At 34.8% G+C, this 24,990-nt stretch overlaps 1 protein-coding gene and 1 pseudogene across 1 annotated transcript in view; both read right to left on the bottom strand.

Moving 5' to 3' along the window:
• Positions 1-9,877: 9,877 nt before the first annotated feature.
• GDPD1 (glycerophosphodiester phosphodiesterase domain containing 1) overlaps positions 9,878-24,990 on the bottom strand; it is a 37,733-nt gene continuing 22,620 nt past the window's right edge. The window contains exons 5-10 of the mRNA XM_006924890.3: positions 20,390-20,508; positions 19,782-19,871; positions 16,504-16,637; positions 14,264-14,323; positions 11,620-11,671; positions 9,878-11,207 (exon numbers count right to left, since the gene is read on the bottom strand). Of these exons, the coding sequence (XP_006924952.1) occupies positions 11,085-11,207; positions 11,620-11,671; positions 14,264-14,323; positions 16,504-16,637; positions 19,782-19,871; positions 20,390-20,508 (578 nt within the window). The 3' untranslated portion in view covers positions 9,878-11,084. The remainder of the gene's footprint in view (positions 11,208-11,619; positions 11,672-14,263; positions 14,324-16,503; positions 16,638-19,781; positions 19,872-20,389; positions 20,509-24,990) is intronic.
• On the bottom strand, positions 20,636-20,754 carry LOC112473234 (annotated as a pseudogene).

The raw sequence follows: 24,990 nt of genomic DNA, 5'->3' as shown, positions 1-24,990 counted from the left end.
AGAACCTGAAAAACTGATTCTATAAGTTAGAATTCAGACACTAAAAGCACACTCAGGATAGGACTGACTCTGATGCAACGAGATGACTATTTCATCAGGATTTTCTTGTAGATTGCAGGTGGACAAAGTGGCGAAACATATGGAATTGAAATATATGGAATTGAAAACCAAAGCGGGTGTCAAGGAGCTGAAATGGTTTGCTTTCATGGTTATGAGAGCTCCAATGTTCTTCTGTCAGGGATAGGGCTATTTCAGATTGGGTAAGTTTAGAATAGATGATCAATAAACACTAACATTCCAAAAATATTAAAAATCTAAATAATTTCATTAACACAAATTCTGTATAAAGACATGTGAAAAAAAAATTTATCTTCCCAAATTATCAAGGTCTTATTAGGCCTTCTAAATAACTTACAAAAAAAAATTTTTTTTTTTTGGAAATACACATAACATAAAGTTTACCATCTTAAATTTTTTGAAATTTTGGATGGTTTTAATAAAATGTCAGTTGGCCAATTTTACACAGGTAAGCTTTCACATTTTGTTTTCAAATGTTTGTAATGTCTGAAGCAGAAATTACAGGCCACTCCGCCTTGTAATCTCTGGAGACGATTCTATAGACGGAAAACCCTAGTTATCCACCACCCTAAATTTATCAACTTCATTTTGAACTTATTTTTTTAAACCATATTTTTTATTTAACCCATCTTAATAATTTTTAAGTGTACAGTTCAGTGGCATTAAATATATTCATTTCCAGAACTCTTTTCACCATGTTAAACTGAAACTCAATTTATTAAACAAAAACTCTCCCTTACCCACTGCCCCTGTCCCTGGCAACCACCATTCTACTTTCTGTCACTATGAATTTGACTACTCTAGGTACCTCATATAAGTGGAATCACACATTATTTGTCTTTTTGTTCTGGTTTCTTTCACTTAACATAATGTCCTCAAGATTCATCCATGTGGTAGTGTATTGCAGAATTTCCTTCCTTTTTAAGGCTGAATAATATTCCATTGTATGTATATAATACCTTTTGTTCATCTGTCAGTGGACACGTGGGTTGCTTTGACTATTGTGAATAATGCTATAAACATGAGTGTACAAATATCTTGACAAGTTGCTTCCTTCAATTCTTTCATATATATACCTAGAAGTGGAATTACCGGGTCACATGGTAATTCTATTTTTAATTTTTTGAAGAATTACCCTATTATATTTCCATAGCAGCCATACCATTTTACATTCTTACCAACAGGGCACGTGGGTTCTAATTTCTCCACAACCTTGTCAATATTTGGATTTTTAAAATTTATACTAGTCATTCTAATGATCTTGATATGGTTCTAATAACTTTTTTAAACAAGTTATTTGGGAGAAGTTTTTCCAAAAGTTGATGAATTCAGAAAAATACTTTTTTCCTGAGAAAAATGTTGCCATAGTTCTTCTCAGCATTTCCCACCTGAACCAAGAGGTATTTTTCTTCTAAGATGATATATCATTTATCTAAGTTTTTGATAGGTTGAATTAAGGTTGCCATTTGTGATTAATAGGAATGGTATATCCTGTCATGTTTTGCAAAATCACCTAAATATTTCTTATTTTAGAATCACATGACCTAAAAAGTGATGACTATACCCAAGAAAAAGGGAAGCGAATCAGCTTTGGAGAAGGGACTGGGAAAAAACCTGTAAAAATTTATGTAGTTCAACTGAACTTTTATTTAAGTACACAAAACTACAGTTTCATTATTGGTCAGCTTTAATATTTGACTTCAAAGATCACAGAAGACAGAAATGGTGAAACTCCTAAACTTTTTAAAACTCGAATTTCTTTATTTCATAATATGGTGAAAATAGTTAGAATGCGGAAGTGAAAACATATTCTCTGTGTAACATCATACAACAAAGTTGGGAGAGATCCTGCATTCATACGTGTTAAATATTAATTTAAATAAAGTCTTACTTGGAAGAGAAAGGAAAACAATTACATGAGAGCTAATTTGATTCCTTTTAAGACATTCTTCCCATGATCATATTTAAAAAGTTCGGTGACAAAGATTATGGAGAAAGCACCAGATTGTGAGCAGCAGTACTGTGTGATGAAAACAGCTTTCAACTTTTTCTGGGAAGAGTTAGGTTTCCATACCTGGTTTGTCGCCTTACTAGCTGTGCAATCTGTGTGAGTCATTCAACCCACCTGAGCTTCAGTTTCCTCATTTATAAATCAGAGATAATATCACTTACTTCACAGGACTCTGGTAAATATTAAATATAATGATAGATGTGATACAAAGCAGGGTCAGTGTTGTCTAGTTATTTTGCAGAGATTAAAACATACATACTTGCGTTTTGAAGAATGTTTCTCAATGAGTGACTTGAATTGGAATTTTTCATATTTCCTCCAGAAATATGTTTCTTTCCCATCTCAGTCAATGGCTCCACCATCCAACTATCCAGTTGAATAAGCCAAACCTACCAATTAACCTAGAATTTTTCATCTTTCTTCAACCACCAACTCCATTGCTTCTACCCCTAAAATATATCTCAAATCCAGCCACTTCGTCTCCACTCCCACTGCCATATCTCTTATTTCCATCATGTCCCTTTCCAATATATTTCTACTTGGCAGCAAGAATAATCTTTAAAAATATACTAGATTATCTTCTGCCTAATACCCTTTAATGGCTCCTCTTGGCGCTTAGAAAAAAATGCAAATTCTTTACCACGGCCTGCTGAAAAGGCCTTGTCTAATCTGACTCCTGCTTAGCTCTACAGCCTTACTTTGCATCTCTAGTTTATTTTGCTCCAATCATACTGGTCTCCTTTCTGCTCCTTGAAAATGCCCAATGGTTTCCCACCATTTGCACTTGCAGTAGGTTTCCTCTTTTTCAAACACTCTTCCTTCAGGTCTTAGCTCTAATAATTCAGGCTGAAATGTCACGTTCTCAGGGAGGCCTTCCTTGACTGCTAAATCTAAAGTTGCTGCCTGCCTCCTTAACCTTCTATCGTATCATAATTAGCTATAATTAAGTTGTTTATTTGTTTATTGTTCGCCTTCTCCCAGAGTCAGGAACTGTGTCTTGTTACCACTATATCCATAGCACTTTGCCCAGTGCCTGGCATATGGGGCACTCGAATATTTGTTGAATGAATAAATAACTAAATGAATTAATGAAAAGAAAGAGGAGAGAAAGGCTTGAAAATCTGCATTTTGGCTAGTTTCCCCAGGTGAATCAGTCAGGGAAAAGTAGAGAACAGATGCACACTCTAAAATAATTTTGATTAATAAGAGATCATTTACAAAGGTATGAGGGAACCACAAAAATAACAAAGTGCCCAAGGACTAGTAATTGCAGAGCTCTTATCACCCACAGACCAGAATGGAGAAAGGTCGAGAGCTATTACTAGAACCCAGAAGGAGAAAGTCCTAGAGACAGAGCCACCTTGAAATGAGCTTACCCTTCAGTGAAAGGACCCAGTCAGCCCAAAGTGATTTTATAGAGAAGAATCTGAGAGAATATCAACCTCCCTGCCCTCCCTCTCTCTGATCACGTGCTGGGGATCCCCGCTGGCCAAAAAGGAAGGAAAATGGGACTGAAGATAGGGCTCTGATACCATTTCATTTGGAAGGTTTTATTTCTTCTATTATAAAAAAGCTAATGCATATATAATAAAATATTAAGTTGTCAATTCTGGGTGTTAGATTCACAAATGTTTAAGATTACTTCTGGTTTTCATCTGAGATTTCTTAATATCTCAGAAAAGTAGTGGTATAGTTTTCCATCTACTCCCATGATCAATGGTTTTGGTTACTGGTGGGAATATCCACCATTGATTCCCATCTCCACAGTGCTATCAACATTGTTTAAGCAATGTCAGAGAACAGTAAATACATTTGACACATGAGAATTTTCTCTTTTGTAGCTTTTATTTGGAAAAGTTCACTTTTCATAGGATCACATTTTAACCTTCCCTTCTACCTGGGTTTTGGTATTTCTCTCAGCATTGAATGGTGACTTAAAGACAAATCAGAAAAACCAAAGTGAATGGGAAGGTTAAAAAGACTCAACCACACCAGTTCTAGCCAGGTGACCTTGTAAATTCCCACATTTCGGTTTCATCTAAAAAATGGGAATGGGATAATATCGACTACTCTGCCAGGTTATTGTAAGAAACGCATGAGAATGCATGCAAAAGTGAATAAAATCTAAATATTTATATAAATGTAACATGTAATCATTATTCAGCAATACTCAAACTTTCAAACTATTACTTGAAGCTTAATTTGAATTAAAATATTTGAAAGGTTTTGTTTTTGCTGTTGTTTTCTTCTTCTCTAGCAATCTATGGGTTTGTGGGATATCAGCTGTCTATAAATCTCCAAGTAGGTATCCTAGGAAATGAAGAAATACACATCAGCTTCTTTCTGACCACACTAAACATCCCCCCTATCCAAGCCTCTCCATGGTCAGCTGCTAGTGCTTCTTTCTCAACTCTCCCAGATTTTCTCAATTTACCATTCCCATCTCCATCTCTCCTACTTTGATGCACATCCCCACCTGTTATGAACTGAATCGTGTACCCCTCTCCCAAATTCATATGTTGAAGCTCTAACCCTCAATGTGACTGTATTTAGAGATAGAGCCTTTAAGGAAATAATTAAAATTAAATGAGATCATAAAGGTAGAGTCCTAATCCGATAGTACTTATGTCCTTATAAGAAGAGGGAGAGACCCCAGACCTCTCTCTCTGTGCATGTGTACAGAGAAAAGGACATGTGGGGATACCCTGGAGTATAAGAAAAAAAGATACTGCTTCCTCCTCATCTCTCAGCGCTTAATTACCTATTAAGTACACCGAAAGCCCCAAGGAAGCAGGAATTGTTCTATGTTTCACAGTTGTAACCCGGGTCCCTGGCATGGCAGGCATTCATAAATATTTGTTGAATAAATTACAACCCATTCAGTCTTGAAACAGATCTTTGCTCACGTCTTCTCTAATATCTCCAATCTCTCTCCACTAGCTCCTTCTCATTTTCACATATTTAAAAGCCTCCCCATTTAGAACACAACTCAGTTGAAAAGGCAGCAGTTTCAACTGAGTTGTGTTCTAAATGGGGAGGCTTATAAATGTCCTGGTTCTCCAATTCATCTGCATAAGTGGCTGATTTTTACTAGCCTCATTTAATACCATTCAGTCCTCTTCGTCCCTTTGCAATCTGGTATCAGTTCCATGAATGAATAAGCCACAGTTAAGGAGCCCTCCTTTTAAACCAAAGGCAGTCATCCTTTCCCAGCCCTTGCCTTCCTTGATCTTAATATCCTATTTTGGACTCTGCCGATAACCACTTTCTTTCTTAAATCCTTTACTTTCTTGGGGTTGAGGACACTGTAATTCCCTATTTCTGTTCCTCGGACTACTGCACCTTCTCTGTCTTTTGGGAATATTCTAAGGCTTAACTCTGCTCACTCTTTTTCTCTATTCACTTTCTTCAAGAGTTTTTTTATTCTTTTAAGTTAAATTATCAACTCTTTTATTGATGACTTTCGAGAAATCACAACTGAGTATACACAGTATGATCATGACCATGTAAAAACCCCAAAAACTATGCACTGTAAAAAGTAATAGAAAATAGAGCAAAAAATTAATAACAAGTAAATGTCTGTGAGTTGTAGAATTATGAATTTTTTTTAAAAAGGTCCACATCGATCTTGACATCATATCCAAAGCAAAGCTATAATATCTCTTTCCTGTTTGTTGGAAAGGACTGGCTAAGCAGGAAATCTGTATTCCTCGGTCAGCTCCAAGTTGGCAGTTAAAAGTTTCTCTCCTCAAGAAAGAAACCAAAATTTGGAGAACAGTCAGCTGCTAAGGCCTTGGACATCAAACAATCTATAGTAGCCACAAAGCTTTTTATTTTAAAATTAATTCGTAAAAGCATTTATGTCTATTAATTGTAGAAAAATTAGAAAAACCTAAACAAGTAAAAATAAGTCACAAGTAATTCGATCATAAAAACCACAATTAACACTTTAGTAGATATCAATTTACTTTTTTTTCCAAGGAAAAAATATTTTTATTAATAAATTATAGAATCAAATATCTGGACATTATAGTCATGAACATTTGCACTTCAAATACTAGTTTCAGAATATATTATAAATCATTTTACTTTTAAAATAAATATGTATATTTTTATTTATACAGTATGCAGTTCTATAGATTATTTTTTTCACTTAGTATCTTGTCAGAAGATAAAAAAGAGTAATATTTTAATGATGTCATTGTATGGATCTATTATAATTTATTTAACCAGTCCCTTAATATTGAATGTTTAAGTTTGTTTTCTAATTTTTCACTCTGCATATGTATCTTTGGGCACTTGTCCTATTCTTTTCTTAGGATATTATTCCTAGTATTGGAGTTTCTTAATTTAAGGACATATTCGAATTGATCCTCAAAGTGTCCTGCCAGTTTATATTACCACCAACAGTTCATGAGTGCCTGTTTCTCCATGCCTCTCAACAACGCTTTCTCTCTTGCCCATCTAAGTTGGAAATTGGTATCTCAATCTTTTTTTTTTTTAATGTATAGGTCTTTGATAATGGAAAGGGGAAACTTTTTTTGTTGACTGTTACATTTGTGGATTACTTATCTTATGCTCTTTGTCTTATGCTCCTCTCCCAATCATTGATTGTCCTTAAAAAGTTTTTGACCAGAAAGAAGGACCATAAACCCTTGATGAACTGATTGAATGAAAAAGGCTTAGAGTGAGTTAGGAAGAAAGGGAAGGAGGGAAGAAGAGAGGAAGGAAGAGACCAAACATTATAAAAGCAAAATAATATTATTCTTTTGAAGAAAACTCATATTTTAAACCAAACTTTATGGAATTCATATGTTAAACAGAAAAAAGTGCAGCAGCTCTGGTCAAATTGGGAATGGGTAACCTGCTCAACCTGCTCTTAGCATAACCATCCCCACTCATCCAGAAGAAGCTGTCTACACCATGTCTTGTTATCTTAGGGCTTGAAACAACTAAATTTAAAACCGCTGGACAAACAAGACCAATGTATTTGTGTTTTTTCCAGAAACAACACAATGAGTTAAATTATGCCTGTTTTGATAGAGTTCTCTGCTTTTCAAAGAAAAGACAGGCATAAATGAATGGGAAAGTAGGTTATCATTCAGTTCAACTACTGTATAAACGATGCTATTCATAACACAGGCATCTGGTGGCACAGCAACAATTCAAACTTCAAGTAGAATACTGTACAGAGAAGGAACTAATATCACCTCTTGAGGGCAAGCTTCGCAAATTTATACCTATAAAGTATACAAAACTCCTAAACCTATTCCTTCAGACTCAGCCTTCATCCAAGGGCTAATATACCTAAAGCACAGCCACTCAAATGTCTGTCATCTCAAACTTTGTCGTTTCAGAGGTCACCCAAAGTCATTTACCACCAACCTGGTTCCCCTCTCCAAGTTCCCCATTTTGCTGCAGCTTTGGAGTTAGCAGTGACTTTCCCTTCTCCTTTTAAGCTCATCTAGTCACCAACTCTTACTAATTCTTTCCATACGGAGACACGTAGACTCAACATTTTCCTACTTACATCGCCACTACTTTCATCTGGACACTTATTACTTCACGTCTGGATTGCTACAAGTCTCCTATGCTATAGACTATTGCCAAATTAATTTTTATGCAATCTAATGTCAGTTGGATCTGTTTAGCTTTCTGGACTGGTTTCTGGAATGTTTTCTGGTCTAGGCTTTTATCTTTATTTCAGATTATAGTGTGGGGGAAGAAGAAACTTTCCTCCAACCTCAAGGTTCTTCTGGTTGGTGTTATAATTAAACCTACATGAGACAGATGAACAAGAGAAAATAACCAAATTTAATAACGCACGTATGCATGGGAACACCACATGCATGAGAGAATCAGAGATCACCACATACATGAGAGGTTCAGAGACAGAAAGTTAAAATGAGGTATATATGGCACTCCGAACTAAGGATGAGGTAAGGCATTTTGAGGCTTCAGAGCGTCACTGCAGGATGACAAGAGCAGATGTTCGGTAATTAGTAGTTTGCTTTGCAATATAGATAGGTCATAAAAGGTTATCTTTGATAATCTCTTATTATGGGCAAGGCCCCTAATTCAAATTCTTCTAGGTAGTTGCAGGGGAGGGGGGCAGAAATTTCTCTGAGTTCGCAGGGTCTCTGTTGCCTTTAGCTTAAAATAATCTACATACCACAGAGATACATATTTGGGTGACTCATTCTGAACCCCAACAATAGGATGATCCAACTCTTTAAAAACTAGTTTGTCAGTGCTAAACAAACGAGGCAGAAAAGCTAAACATTACTAGTGGCTTTATGAACTGTCTTGCTACGCTTTCAACAATCTTATCTTCTCTTTGACTGCTTTAGTTGCGATCTTGTTTTGATGCCTGGTCTCAGACTGTTATATTTTCCTTTTGGTACTGAAATGATTACGTCATGTTATTGCCTAGCAGTTTTGGTTCTTTTTTATGTCTCATTTAATGTCTCAAGACGTAAGTTCAGAACAAACTCTTCAACCTGGTGCTCTTCAGCTGGCACTCTGATCTACTGCAGATTGTCGCGACAATTTTTTTTTAATGCCTCTTTCCAGGGCCACCATGTTGCACAACTCTAAGCAAAATCATTCACACTGTATTTTATATTAATGGTTTCCCATACTCAAATATATTATGATTTATGTTTTATGTTCTCTTATTTTAACTCACTGCAGCCATTCTTTCTCTACAGTTGTGGCTACTAGATGCCTACCTGTTTCCAGGGCCCCACCCCAATTTCTAGAACCACCCTGGCCAGAAATGAGAGGTTTAATATCTTTGAGGACTCAGTACCAACTTACCCCTATAATTAGTCCAGTGTTATCACTCTATCTTTCAGTTCTATTAAGTGAGCTTCCTTCCAAGACTGGGGTCCTCGTTTCGGTTGATACTTTGAATCCTGTTTTGCCTTGATGCCTAGGACTAGGACTCCAGTGGTACAGAGAAGCTCTTACTACATGTTAAAACTCCTCCATGCCAACTGCTTCCTGAAATGCCTGCCAACTATGGTCCCAACTGCCACGTACATGGAGTACTATCGGCATGCTGGACTGGGCCTATAGCTGGTTCTGCTAAATCTAATGCCAACCTCAACCCAGCAGAAGGGTCTAATTCCATCATCTGACCACTTCTCTAGCTTTTCCCAGCATACTGTTCACCATGCCTAGCAATATCTATTTCAAAATGAAAGGATACTTAACCTCTTTTAAAACATGACGTCCCAATTAGAAAAGTACTATTCAGATGTTTTCTGATATCAATTCTCTTGTTATAGAGAGCATACTTTTATTAAGTGAATTAAAGTCACCTTAACTATAAAATTATCGAACTTTTAAAACATGACTTTCTAAACATCTTCTAAACACCATACTAGGTGCCTTATCTTCTACTGGTTGACACAAAATACATGTTGGCCCTCTAATATGGACTGCTCTAAATCATAACAAAGCAAAATTTGGAAAGAAGAAATAACAAAAAGAATTATATCAAATATTATCAAAATGATCCCTAGCAACTATAACCAGAAATTATAATAAATAAAAGTGAAAATGACTGATTTAATGGATTACCTACCTAAGTTATTTTTCAAATGCCAAGAAGCAATTTCCTAACCATAAAAATGTTTCCAAATTTTTTTTTATTTTTCTTACTCCAGAGAGAAATCTCAGGTGCATTTACTCATCAATTTATCACTTCACCAAAATCTGTAAAAAAAAATCTATAGAGCATATGTGAAGTTATGACTGCAATAAAACAACGAAGAACCCTTATTTTGTTCTTGGAAAACTTTATTTCAGTTTAAACAAAAAAGCAAATGTTATTATGTCATCCAGGGACAGGTGAGAGTATGATCATCCTTCATAGCTGTAAACTGGCAAACTACAAATGAGAGATGAGATCAAGGTAAAAGACACTAATGAGTCCAGATTATATTTACCTCCCAAAGAGATCATGAAAATTTAGTCAAAAAGGTTAGAAACAGATTTACACAAAGTCACATCAGAAAAGCTGAGATAGTGATGGCTAACGCTTTGGGAAATTCCGTTTCCATTTAGTGATCAGAAGAATAAATTCTTAAACAGTCAGGAATAGGTGGTTTATACGGTAAGTATTAAAAACAATGATATGTACTTTCACCAGTTTCATATAATTAGGATTTAAGATGTTATTTAAAATCTAAATTTAGGCCCAAACGTTTAGTCATTACTAAAAATGGAAAATTTACATTTCTTTACAGAAAACATAAAAATATGACTATTTGGATCTTGTCTTAATTTACAATTGATAAGTCCAATTTTAATGTTTACCAAAAATAAAAATAAACAGACAGCAGCATTGTTACATACCTGAAGAATATTCCAAATAGAATGTTCCCATTAACAACAGACAACCAAGAAATCAAATTCAGTCTACAGATTTTATTTCTGATCAAGTAATAAGCTTTCAGTTATTTCTGTGAGTCTACCTTCTCTTAACAATGTACAACTTGTCAGATAACTACATCATTGATTTCCAAGCTCTCCTTCCACTGTATTTTTCCCCTTTAACTAAGACATACCTAGAAATAACAAGACAACTTAGAATAGCTGTAATGGCCTTCAATAATTTTGTTTTACTAATTAGTTGACCTAATTCCAGTGAAGGCTAATATCAAATTATCCAACAGTCTTTGATTTCAGAAATACTAATAGCAGTAGAATTATATAGAGCAATCTTGATCAATAATCTTCTACTCACATCTTATAACCAGTTATCTTTCTAAACAAACTATTTACAAATGCAAAATATGCAATATTGTTTAAAATAAATATACAATATACAGTTTCTACATTCTCAGACAGGCTTAAAAATGAGGTAATAAAAACTTAATTGATTAAACCTTTCGCCATTCTAGAAATGGCTTAGGGAAATAACGGTGAAAATTTTTTTCTTATATCTTTTCACATTTTCTTTGAATGCTTCTGAATACCTCCTATGCTATGGCGAAAAATTATGTAAAAAATCCTTAAGCTTTGTTGGGTAGTCTGTCATCACCCCAGTTGCTCCCAAATCAAAAGCTCTTTTGTATTCTTGTTCTTCATTTAATACCCAAATATACACCTGAAAATTAGAAACATGAGAAGTATGAGAAGAAATGTTAACACAGAAAATTATTTTTATAATAGCATTTATCCACTACAATCTCCCCACGCTTAGTAGTAATCTTTTAAACCCGAAATTTGAAGAAATCATTGAACCTTTTATAATATTCCACTTTGCTCATTAAACATGCACTGTCCCACCCCTCTGGCTTCAGTTATTCTCACCTATACCTAAGTGGACTCTAGTTACTGAAATGCCAATGTTTTCCTGCTAACTCTAAGAAAGAGAGTAAGGTCTTTATATGTGAACCAGTAAAGCAGCATCATCAGAGCTGGGACCAAGTTAAGGCAGTTGAAAGTTCCTGCCCTTTACACTTGTGTTAAATTGACAAACTTTGCTGTTTCCAAAATGCATCATTCCAGAAATTTACCTGAATTCCTCGGGCAGTGAGGTGGTCAAACAAAGCTTTTCTCATTAGCAAACTAGAAAAGAAAAGCAGAACAGATTTAGGTACTTCTTAGCCCCAGGAAGGACTAAAATAAGTCCTTAGTCCTAACTTTGTCAATTCAGAGTTTATAATTCCTAGTTGAATTTAATCCCAACACTTCCGCAATATAAGCAATGGCTTCAAATAATAATAACTGCCGTGGATGCATTTATATCCTTACTGCTGTCTGCTTGCTGGTGAACAACCAGAACCTTCTTCCTACTCCTTGCTACCGCGAGATCCTCGAGACCCATTCTTATTGAAGCAGCTCAGTGGCTTCCTCACTCTCCCTGCTGGAGCCATGATGAGAGTGAGAAAGAGTTGGGAAGTCTGTGTTCCTAAGTTTGCAGGTTAAAATAAGGTAGTGAACCTGGATCAAGTTCTATAACATCATAGTTCATTCACAGAATGGATTGGTCTTTTGTGAGCTATCTTGGAATCTAATGTCTATTAATTACACTATCCTACATATAGGGGAAAAAAACAAACAAACCATTTTTTAGCTCCAAAGAACTGACTTTGAAGTGAACTTTTAGAAAACAAAATCACTTGAGCAAGATGGGAACTAACTGTACTAGAAAGTTATACGTATAATTCCTATTCTGTTTATGTTTATTAGAATGATTAGATAACAGAAACTAAAAATCACACGCACTTTTTGAATTGGGAGGGTCCTGCCTAATCCTAGAGGAAAGGGCCTGGGCCTCCATTAGAGGTTCAGGAATCAACCAATTCCTCCTTGCTCTGCTTTCTGCTCGGCTTCTCCCGTATGATTGAAGGGGGTCAGTGATGAAGGAAGAGGTTGTTTTAATTTATTAACTGCTTTGCGTACAACTGTAAGAGGGTGTGCTAGGGCCCATCTACCCCTTAAGTGGTAGTAACCCAGGCAGTTGCTACATCAGTCCCCTCTGCTGCTGGCTGGAGAAACTTTGTGGCAGCTGATAAGCTGCTACAGCCTGGGGCCAGAGCCAGGCCCTTCTCTCCCTTTGGCCCTCTGCCCAATACTCCAGCTGTGGATGAAGCAAAGATGACCCCCTATCTGGCGAGGGAGGCAAGCCCTGTTGATCCAGGTCTTTCCTAAGGCCACAAGGTCCAGGCTGGTGGCCCAGGACCATCATTCTATCCTAACAAAGATGCTGGAATAAAAAAAAAAAAATCATGTGCATTAAATAACAAATGTGTCCTTGAAATTAAATTAAAATTAAATTAAAAATGTGTCTTTGAAAACTAGAAATTAAATCAGTAATAAAGCAAAAAACAAACTCTGTGACACAGAGAAAAGATGCAACTAGTTTTCTATCTCTTTGAAAGAGGAGCTAAGTTAAAAAGCCTTTGACTAAGGGCTGTATTTAAGCATTCAAGTTTCCATTTGAAAGCAAAATACAGCTCAATAATTTTGTGGTTTTTACCGAAAAATAAACTCAACATGTCTTAGGAAGCAGATGCCAAATCTATAGGTAGGGCTTCCTTTCTGCTATTAAGTCTTGGTTCAGATTTTTCTGAGAAATGTGCCATTAGTTGATATACATTTTTCACATACTGTGTTGCTATACACACTTTGAGAGAGGATGGGAAGCATCTGAAAAAATCCAAAGGACAGGGCCTGCAGAAATAACCAACTCAGCAGGTTAAAACTGCTCTCTCCCCTCATTCTGCCCAGTGCTCTTCAGCAAACATGTTTTCCCATAGTTACCTCCCCCACCTCAAGGACTCTCCAGCTCACGTCTGTTGATTGACAGCTTGCCAACCAACTAATGTTCTTCCTTATCTGTAGCTGTGTAGGAATATCAAGACTGTGTAAAACTGCTTGTTATGTTACAATTAAAACTCAACCCTTGGATAGGAATCCGCTGAGCAGGTCCCATCTCTCTGTTCAAGAATCCTATAATGGTGCTAATAACGCCAAGGTCGCAGGTTCAACAAAACAAACGACCTGTAAAACCAGTGGTCTGGAAATTCCTCCCCCGTGCAGCCCCTCACCCAAAGCTCCCCGTCCCCATCCTGAGTAAGAACGCACATGTGAAATCTCAGACAAAGGAATCACGTGCCCCTTGCAGGGACACTGCAAAAGTATATAAACTGTAATAAATCTAACCAGACCTAGCTCTGTGCATGGAGTTGTTAACCCCATGCGCTCAGCCGGCCTAATAAATTCTCCTCCCTCTAACAAAGTTGTCTGAGTGTCCAAATTCCTATGTCGGGTGTCACTTCCTACAACACTTCCTTTCATGTTTTTCACAGTAGGCTAGTGGAAACAGCAAATAAGTAGAAGGGAATGGTTATATATCCCAGCTCTGCTACTTACTAGCTAGATAACCCCAAGTAAATCACTTAACTTTAGGTTGGTCAAGTGCTCAATTTTCTCCTTAAACTGAATGAGATTATCTCCCCAGATTCCTCCTAAAGCTTTGTGACTGGTAATTAAACTAGTTCTAAATGATTCATACACATCTAGTTTTGTATGGTAGGTATTCAACACATCCTTGTTACAAATTACATGTAGAAAGCTTGCACTAAATTATAAGCATAGTATTTAACAGATACAGCTAAAACAATAACTTGTATATCAGGAAACTAAAATTCTTACATATCAGAAAGCCAGATGAGAAACTTTTGACTTCTGGACATGGTGTGTGGTTCTTTTAGCCTGAGGCAAAATAAAATTTAAATCATAAATTAGAAGCACAGGAATGTAATAGTGTGATAAAATAAAACAAGTTCAAAAACAAAGTGCCTTACACTTATATACTCAAAAAATATTTGTGAAAGGGCAAAAATAAATTAAATAAATTAAAATAAAGCCCGTGTGGGTTCTCCACTTCTATTGATTTTAAGTTAACTTTTTGCTACTGCTATTCAAAGGTTTTTTTTTTTTTTTTTTTTTTAAGTATCTTTCCAGAGACCCTGTGTGCCTGGGGCTCATGTAGCTTCTCTTTTTCAGTAAAGCTCCTTTCTCTTGCTTTGTTTCCTATAATTTAGTATATAGTAGATTTAAACATACAACCGAACTTTATTATACATTAAAAGATACTTGGGGTAAAAATGAGACTAAAAAAAAAAAATCTTGTTTTTTCTTCCCTTTTCAGTATCGAGAGACCTAGGCCCTGTACTTTTTAATTATCTTTGCTTTTGAAAAAGCATACTTGACTTTTAGGCCCACGCTGAGTTCCTTCTTCAGGAGGAGCACAACTGTAGGTGTCATTAACTTCGGGTTGTGCCCATAGGAAATTTTAGATTAGTCGCTCTACTATGACAATTTCTCAGCTTCTTTCTAAATTTAACAGCACGCAGTGACTTTTGATCTCCCCAGATCTTCATTTCTTGTTTTCTAATGCAGCTTGTCTATACTCTTAGCATAATTCTCTACACTTAAATTCATTTTATTCTTTACACTTAAATTCATTTTATTCTTTCTCTCTGAATTCAGTTTTTATTAGAAGCTCTCTAAATAAAATCCTTTTTCTCCTAAATCTAGCCAGGGTGGAAAGTCCTGGTTGCAATTTCAGGAATCTCAAGGATTTAGTATCTCAAATACTAATTACCTCGTTAAACACAAATTATTATGTTGTCTTAGGAAGTATCCATTGTCTTTCATTAAAAAAAAAAAAAAAAAAATTAACGCACGTAATATTCTACCTGTGTCTTAATCCATAATCACTTTTTTAGAGAAAAGATTAATACTATGAAGTATATTCATGTCTATATTTTCAATAATTTTTGCTTCTAAAAGGAACACATGGAGATAATGTAGAGAGCATAATAGTCTATTCCAGGCCAGAGGAAAGCTAAATACTTTAGGAATAAATGGTTAGGAATCATTTTAATCTAGTAAATGAAAATGGTTTCTTTGTAAACAAGAAGTGATTTCTGTTCTTTTGTCTGAAAAAATATAATTGGGAATAGATAAAAATACTCATCACTAAGAAACGCAAACTGGAAAACAAGCATAAAACATAGATGCCGAGTACAAACCTACTGACCGAATTGCTTTTCTTACCAATATTTTCTAATGATAATTTTTGAGTATTAAGCTTGATTTTTTAAAGTTCTGTCTGGGGATGGAAAAAGTTTTCATACATTTAAATGATCTCCCCAGGAGCTCTAAATTCCTTTGTGATGACTCAGTTATCATATAAATTTTAGCTGGATATCACATTGTAAGGGTGCAGGATTGTGAGATGAAGCTATCTTTCTTTAATAATAAAGCTAAAGATAATTCGACAATAAAAGCTATCATTTATTGAGTGCTTATTATTTGCCAGGCAATGCTGTGCTTTACTTTTTGATCTTCATGGTAAATTAGTGTGTACTCTAGAGAAGTTATGCAAGTATCTTATATAAACTAAATCTATCCCTTTCTTTCTCCCATCTCCAGAGGTTTCTGTTGGGTGGTTGTTGTGGTTGTTGTGGTGGCAGTTGTTTTTCTTCCTAAATGTATTAATGGTGAATTTGGAGTTTAATGAAATTTGAGCTGCATATAGTTGTCCATGAAGTAGAAAGAAGGGAAGTTGGAGGGCAACTACTGGTTGATGTTAGGATAAAAGGATTAGTAGGCTCCAACGGTTAAGTGCAATTTTTTTTACCTGACTTCTGAATACACAGGCACAGAAAACTGTTGTTGCCTGAGATGGGTCCAGGTTAAAAACTTATAATCCTTTACTATTCATTTTAGAGAATCTGTTTTTATGTCAAAAAGCACTATTAAAATAGGTAAGCTAATCAAACATGAAAATAACCACAGCAATCTATTCTTTGTCATGGACATTGATATTAATGAGCTTTATCTTAGTACTCCTTGATAATTGATGAAAACAGGTAACCACTTACTTCAATATGATAGAAGGCATTGGGATTTCAAAAAACTGTTCTCGAATGGGCACAAATGGCAAGAGGCCAGTGAAGAATAGGCCAAGAATGAGCAGAACCCGCTGTAGACTGAAGAATATAGGAATATCTGAATTCTAAAAGACACAAAAAATATTATATGCTACTTTCCAACTGTTCAAATAAAGAGGATTATTTCACAACCCTCAAAATTTCCCAAGACTGTATCTTGACAGCTGTTAAAAGTACTCCCTGAATTATAAATATCTAAACACATTGCATTTAGAAATTTCTAGTGCTTGACAAATGGGTCAGGATCTATCTTAAAGCCCTATAGGGTTCATTGATGATACTAAAGTTTCTCTATCTCCTACTCTCTGCTTTTGCAACACCATTTCTGTCCATTAGTGATAGTGCTTATCACTAGAGATTAAACACATCAAATTTAATGGAACGAGGTAAAGAAATGAAGAAACAAAATATTTATTAATCTTACTCCTGTTTAAAAATTATATAACTATATCTAGATGTAGTTAAACAGGATACGATACAAATATATCTACACACACACACACACACACACACACACACACACACGAATATATACTAATACTGTTACAAATATGTCATCTTTCAGCTACATTACAGATCAAATATAAATAGGATTTTGTAAGCTAGTCCAAGAATCTAACCACCATTTTAAGTTTCTATTAAAAAATGTATTTGAGATCCCAAAACCCTTAGAATGTAAATGTCATGTATATATGAATACTTTTCAGCTTGCAAAATTGAAACTCTATACCCTTTAAACAACTCCCATACCACCCCCTTGTCCCTCCTATATTTGCCTCTAAAACAAATAAAAGTTATGATGAATTTGAATTTTCTGTATAAAAGTAGCATGTTGAAAAAAAATCATGCAAAAAAGTAATTTATTTTAAACAGGTCTAAATTACCCACCTCTTTATTGTAAAAAACAAACAAACAAACAAAAAAACAGTAAGTTTGAGAACTTCTTTTTCCTCAGTGTTTTCATGCTGCTTTGTGTATTTTCAGCTAATTTATATACAAGTGTTTCAGCTGCAACACATTACACAAGTCCCTGAAAAAACTTGATTTCTGCAAATTCATACCCTAAGAATAATAGAGGGTTAGGGGCTGACTCTCAAAATGTGTACAACTTTAGAACCAGAGGACTAAAACCAGTAACTGGTACTGCTGGTGGGAGAGGGCGTGGAACAGTATATTAGCATATCACTGGCATTAACAACAGTCTGTACCCCATATCTTTTAAATTAGAATATCTGGAATGGGACCTAGGCATTAGTATTTTTTTTTTTACTGTTCAGGTAATTCCAACATACAGTCAAGGTTAAGAATCATTGCATTAAGTACGAGTGAATAAAAAGTCACTAAGTGAGAATAAGTGCTACATGTCTTCCCATCACTAATGTGTAGTTCTTTTTAGTTTCTAGAGTCTGGGAATTAAAGGCTAGTGTAAAATTCTCATAAATCATATTTTAAGATACATGACTTAATTATATAGCATGTTCATAATATGAATGACAAATATTGTTGAGCCAATCTTACTATAATGTTTGAAAACTACTGCTGAAATTTAGGACTTTTTAATGCATTTGTGCATGTATAGATTAATGTAACCACCACCACGGTCAAGACACAGAATTGTTTCATCACCGCATGAGAATCCCCTTGTGCTACCTCTTTGTATTTGCACCCTCTCTCTATCCCAGTCACTGTCCCCTGATAGCCACTAATCTGCTCTTCCTGTCTATAGTTTTGAGAATGTTACATAAATGTAATCATACAGTATGTAACATTTTGAGGTTAGTTTTTCACTTAGCAAAATATCTTTGAAGACCATTCAGGTTGTTGTATGCATCAATGATTCATTTCCTTTCACACGGTATAGATATGTCAGTTTGTTCAGCCATTTACCCATTGAAGCATTTGGGTCATTTCCCGAATTTTGGCATTATGAATAAAGCTGCTATAAACATTCACGTACAGGTTTTCGTGTGTATAAATTTTCATTTTTCTGAGATACATGCCTAAGAGTAAGACTGCTGGTTAATATGGTAAGTATATGTTTAGTTTTGTAAGAAGCTACCCAAATAATTGAGTGGTTTCTCATCTTCCCCAACATTTGCTATTATCACTATTTTTTATTTGAAAAAAAAATGTGAATGATGTAAAAAGATCAGCAGGTCATTAAGCCTCCAGTATATTATCTCCCTTTTAATAACACATGAAATATCATCAGACAATGATTAGTTATGGAAAGTCTTAGTTTTAAATTCTTAGGGATTTGAAGCCACTCAGACCAGTAATTATTCTGTTCTCTCCTTTTGTACACAAGCTCCCTCAGTATCTCACAGAGCCTGCTGCACATAAATAAAATGTACTTGCCAAAATGAGGGCCCCAATTATACTTTTAATTGTAATGCTGCTAATATTGGTTCTATGTTTTTGCCTTCTTTGCTCGGAAGGAAGGTCTTCCCAAAAGAATTTTGTATTTTGGAATTGCTACTGTATCATATTTCTTCTTCAATATCACTTGTATTCAGAAAAAGCATCTTCAATGCTTAAGTTTTTTTTAACATTTGAAATTTCAAATTCTCTTAGCTGACTGACTATACAGCTAAACTTGCTAATGGAGGCTTAGCATACCATTTCAAAATATATATCAAAACTAATTTTTTATAGATATATTTTCTTCGATCAGAAAGTTTTTCAGTGGGTAGATGGCCCTACTTATATATATTACTTGATAATCATGATCCTAGCTTTTTTGATTAATTCTAGTTGGAAGGTAGGGTAAAGAAAAGCTTGAGATATTGAGTTGAAAGATATCTTCCTTAATTCAAAACTACTTCTTCCTAAATTCAAAATTACACAAAAAAATTAAACTACCTAATGAAGAACAGAAAAGATAGAAATCATATTTTGTTTTATAATGTACATAATAAAATGTTGGTAAACAACTAATATTAACATGTGAAAATAATCCTGTAAGCCAGTCCAATTATATTGAACTTTAATTGCAAGGTCCATTATCTCTATTAAATCCATTATCTAAAATAAGATAATGATCTCTCTTAGTAACCTTCTGGTTAGTTGCTTCCACCCAGTACCGTCTATCTTTATAACAAAGCTACGAAATAAGATAATTTTCAAAATTATCATTGTAATAACTTACTATTTACAGATATTCAAGAACAACAACAAAAAGACCATTCTGTATCATTTTTGAAGCTTACCTCTTTGTAGCACTTCTCTACAATTTCGTAACTGGCATTACCCCATACTGTTATGTGTTCTCGTCTATACTGCTTTACCAACTCTGAAACCTAAAAGTGAAAATTCAATTTTTATGCATGTCCTTATTTTTAAATCTACTTACATTATTTCACTTAAAAAGATGGGTTACAATTGACTATCTGCCAGTGAACAGTATAAAGTTTTGGAAGAACCAATGCATAAATTCAGATTATTTTATAAAATATAAGAAGTTACTTATATTTTACCTTTATATGATCTATCTCATAGAATGCAACTATTTAGTAATTTGACAATACACTAACTACAAATGAAACAAGTTAAACTAGAAGAAGTTAATTATATAAATGCCAGAACTATCGGTTCACAGGAGCTCACTTTTATCCATGACTGACACATGATAACTCACTCTGAAAATAGGCTTCCTTATGGTAAGTGATCTCTTCCACTAGGGCATTTTAAAACAATACTGATCTCGAGAGTATCACATCTCCTTGAACTTTATCAAGCTATGTGGCCACCTACTCTAGCCTTATTTAGTTTGTGAAAGTGGGTACAACACACTCAGAGAAGGCAATGCCTTAAGTACCTTCTTAATCAGCACGTTGTTGTTGACTTTGATATCGATGTTGATGGGAGTGTTAGGAAAGGCCTCAAAAATGTCCTTCAGTAGTGGAATGCGGTTATCTTCTCCTTCACATTGGCATGCTGAGAAAATAAGATTTTGAAAAGTATTTTTAGTCTTTTTTTTTTCTTTTAGGTGAGGCAACCCTTGGTTGACCTCACAGATTGCAAGGACCTTGTCAGCTTGCAATCCCTTATTTTTTATTTTTTACACCTACAGCACCTGGTCTTCCTAGGTGGTCTCCCACCCAAGTACTAACCAGGCCCGATCCAGCTTAGCTTCCGAGATCAGACAGGGTCGGGCTTGTTCAGGGTGGCATGGCCGTAGATTTGAACCGTATTTTTAAAAGATAACTTTTATTTTCTGATGATTAGCAAAAAAACATGTAGTCATAATAGGACATTTACAAAATGATGAGAAGTTTAAAGACGAAAACAAAAACCATCTAAAATCCAACAGCTTAGGTATAACCATTGTGACCTTTTGGTGTACCTTCCCTACTCTTTTTTTCTTATGCATAATTTAATGGAGTTAGAGTGTACCTACAGATATTAATCTGATTTTTTTACATAAGTAAAAATAAATATTGCATGTTAATATACTGTATTCATAATTATGATTTTAAAGTTTTTTCATTAAGCTTTTTGAGTTAACTGTGGATTCACATGCGGTTACAAGAAATAACACACAGAGATCTGCGTACCCTTTACCCAGATTCCCCAATGGTAATCTCTTGTAAAAACTATAATACAATATCACAACCATGATACTGACTTTGATATAATCTACTGATTTTATTCTATAGTTATTATTTTAAAAGTTAAAAAAAAATACTCTATTGAGTAGCTATACAACAATTTAATATTTTTAATTTAACAATTCCCCTTGAACGGTAGTAGCATTTTCCACTCCAAATTATGGCACTTTGACATAAGGATTATTTTGAACTGAAGACAATCTAGAAGAAGCAGATCCAAAAAGAACTCTCTGCTCTCTCTGTTTGCCTAAAAACGAGATTTAAGTTTGTACAAAAATTAGTCACCAATAACCCTGGACTCGTATCAGCACCAGAGGACTGACTCTATATAACAAAGTACTGACTATCTTTTATTACCCCCATATATTTGCCATCTACAGTTTGCCACCCTAGAAACCCAAAGTCCTTTTCCTTTCTCTTGTCACTTCTCTAAATATTTATTTATTTTTATTGTTGTTAAGATGCTATATAAACTCAGGATCTTGCCATCCCTGAGTTTCTCCCATGTGACATATATATTAATAAACTTGTTTGTTTTTCTCTTGTTAATCTCTTTTGTTACAGAACCCCAGCTGAGACTCTAGAAGGGTAGAAAGAAAAACATTATTTCTTCCTCTATATCCTACTAGTGGATATTAAGATTGTTTTTAAAGTTTTGCTCTGGTATCATCATTGAATTTTTCAGACTGAGAAAAATTCAGGCAAGAGAAATACATGCTAATTCAGTAATGCGTTGAAGAATTATATCAATGCAACTCAATTCAAAGAAAACTGAGTCATGAAAAAAATTAGAAGAGAATTTTAATTATTTTTTATATTTCCTAAGGGTTATTGTCTTCATTCTTTAGTTCCTTTTGACTCTAATCATTTGTATATTACACTCTACATACTATATAACTATTATAAAATTTCTCCTATCTGAAACTTCAATTCTACTAATTTGTGAATAACAAAATGGTAAAAGATTCTTTATTTAACCCTTATTGTACAGCACATCAAAAAAGCAAATTAAATCCATGTCAGAACATTAATCATAATAAAGGCTCATGTGAAAAGCAAAGAAAAACCTGTTACTTTTTGTCTGTTCCCAATTCTATTCTATTGTCTTTTTCCTACTCCTAGTAGTTCAGATGGGGCTCAAGGTCATTCTGATGGGACTGTCAATTATTTGGTTTTGTCTCCCTGGCCACAGAGAGAGCACATGACCTTTAAGCATAATAACAGGGTCACTAGGAGAGATCCAAAATCTTCAGCTGAATGAATAATGTATTTTTGATGCTGTCAGAGGTCCACTTTTATGTGGAGAAGGTATGTCTAAGAACAAAGCTAACAAAAATGAAAGTGGAACAAAGAAATGGAAATAAAAACCAATTATTTTTTGAGCAAGTGGAATCAGTCATGTCTGAAGGAACATAACCTCTAGACTTTTTAGTTAAAATAACCAATAAATTCTTAAAAATGTTTTTCTTGAACTATCTTGATGGATTTCTAGCACTTATAACTGAAAGAGTTTAGACTTATCATAGACTATAAAATTGAACTACAAAAACTAATTATGTTAATATACTGAGCTGTCAAAAACAGAACCCACTTTCAATTCACTCTCATGGTACGCATATGGCCTGGGTCTGGTCAACCATAATTGCTTATCTCTTTATCCACAGTGAATATTTTAAGGTAGACACATGACCCAAGCTGGGTCAATCAGTGTCTTTCTGTAAAACTTTTCCCTTGAAATGCATAGGATAAATTGCCTTTTTTCCCTGGGGTCACAGTGCAGGTAGGATGTGAATTTATGGTTGTCAGTGATCATGTTCCCCTTCACATACACAAAATCCATCTACGGCAAAAAAGGCTAAGATTCACTTAAGAGAAGTAGAATGGAATGAAGCAAAAAGAGTCCATTTTGACCGGAATATAAGACCTGAAACAATAAAACACATAGAAGAAAACATAGGAACTAAACTCAAGGGCTTGGACTTAAGGATTTTATGAATTTGACCTCAAAGGCAAGGGAAATAAAAGCAAAAATAAATGAATGGGACTACATCAAACTAAAAAGCTTCTGCTCAGCAAAAGAAACCGTCAACAAGATAAAGAGACAACCATGGGAATGGGAAAATATACTTGTAAGCAACGCCTCCGATAAGGGCCAAATATCTAAAATATAGAGAACTCATACGACTCAATAACAACAAAAAAGCAAACAATCCAATCAAAAAATGGGCAAAGGACGTGAACAGACACTTCTCCCTAGAGGACATAGAAATGGCCAACAAATATATGAAAAGATGCTCAACATCGCTAGCTATTAGGGAAATGCAAATCAAAACCACAATGAGATACCATCTCGCACCCGTTACAATGGCTGTAATCAACAAGACAAGTAATAACAAATGTTGAAGAGGATATAGAGAAATAGGAACCCTCATACACTGCTGGTGGGACTGCAAATTGGTATAGCAAAATTCCTCCATACTATGGAAAACAGTATGGAGGTTCCTCAAAAAACTAAGAATTGATCTACCATATAATGCAGCAATCCCTCTACTGGGTATTTAGCCCAAAGACTTAAAAACCCATATCTGAAAAAATATTTGCACACCAATGTTCATAGCAGCATTATCCACAGCGGCCAGGACACGGAAGCAACCGAAGTGTCCTACTATAGATGGTTGGATAAAGAAGCTGTGGTATGTATATACAATGGAATATTACTCAGCCATAAGAAGAGATGAAATACTGCCATTTGCGACAACATGGATGGATTTCGAGATAATCATGCTATGCAAAATAAGCCAGACAAAAAAAGTTCAAATCACATGATATCACTTATATGTGAGAAATAAACCTAAAAGCAACAAATGAACAGGACAAACAGAGACTCATGGACATGGACAATGGACTAGTGGTTACCAAAGGGTAGGGGGTGAGGGAGAAGGGGGAAGATAGACAGGGTAAAAGGGGTCAAATTTAGGGGGGTAGGAGGAAGATAAAGTGGGTAAAGGGGATCAAATATATAGTAGCTGAAGGAAACTGGACTTTGGGTGGTAAACACACAATAGAATATATAGATGTCAAATTATAATGTACACCTGAAAATTATATAATTGTATTAACCAATGTTACCCCAATAAACTTAATAAAAAAAGAGTCCTTTTTGTACCCCTGAATCCAATAATTTCAATGTCAGATCCACCATCTTTGACAGTTAATGATAAAATAAATCTTTTTTATCCTTTAAGCAAGTATAACATGCTTTCTGTTACTTATAACCTAAAAAGTTTGAACATGATGTTCTAGCACTGCACAGTTCAATATGGTATCCACTAGCCGCATAGGGTTATTTAAATTAAAATGAAATAAAATTAAAAATTTAGTTCCTCAGGTACACTAGCCACATTTCAAGTGCTCTTGGCCATTGTATTGGACAATGCAAAAAAAAAACCCCCACTGATATCACTACAGAAAGTTCTGTTTAGACAGTGCAATTCTAATTAACTAAAAATTTTGTTAGCTTGTTAAGTTTGTAAAGTGTAATTTCATAGTCAAAAGAATTGTCATGGGCAATAGCTATTCACACTCAAGTAAGATATATGCAAGGACAAAATTAGAAAAAGGTTAAACAGACAAAACTAACTTTGGGACAGCAAAATGACACATTACAGAATAATAATATTGTACCGAATAGTGGGGGAAACAAAAAATTAACATGCTAAGAAAAAGAAAGTATGCTAAAGTAATGAGAAGATATTTAAATTAGATGTCTCAGCCAGCATAGAAAGTAGAAAAAGAGTTGGAGAAAGAA

The sequence above is a fragment of the Pteropus alecto genome, unplaced genomic scaffold (genome assembly GCF_000325575.1).
Source record: "Pteropus alecto unplaced genomic scaffold, ASM32557v1 scaffold98, whole genome shotgun sequence".
Classification (NCBI taxonomy): domain Eukaryota; kingdom Metazoa; phylum Chordata; class Mammalia; order Chiroptera; family Pteropodidae; genus Pteropus; species Pteropus alecto.
This window is presented reverse-complemented; position numbering and strand designations above follow the sequence as displayed.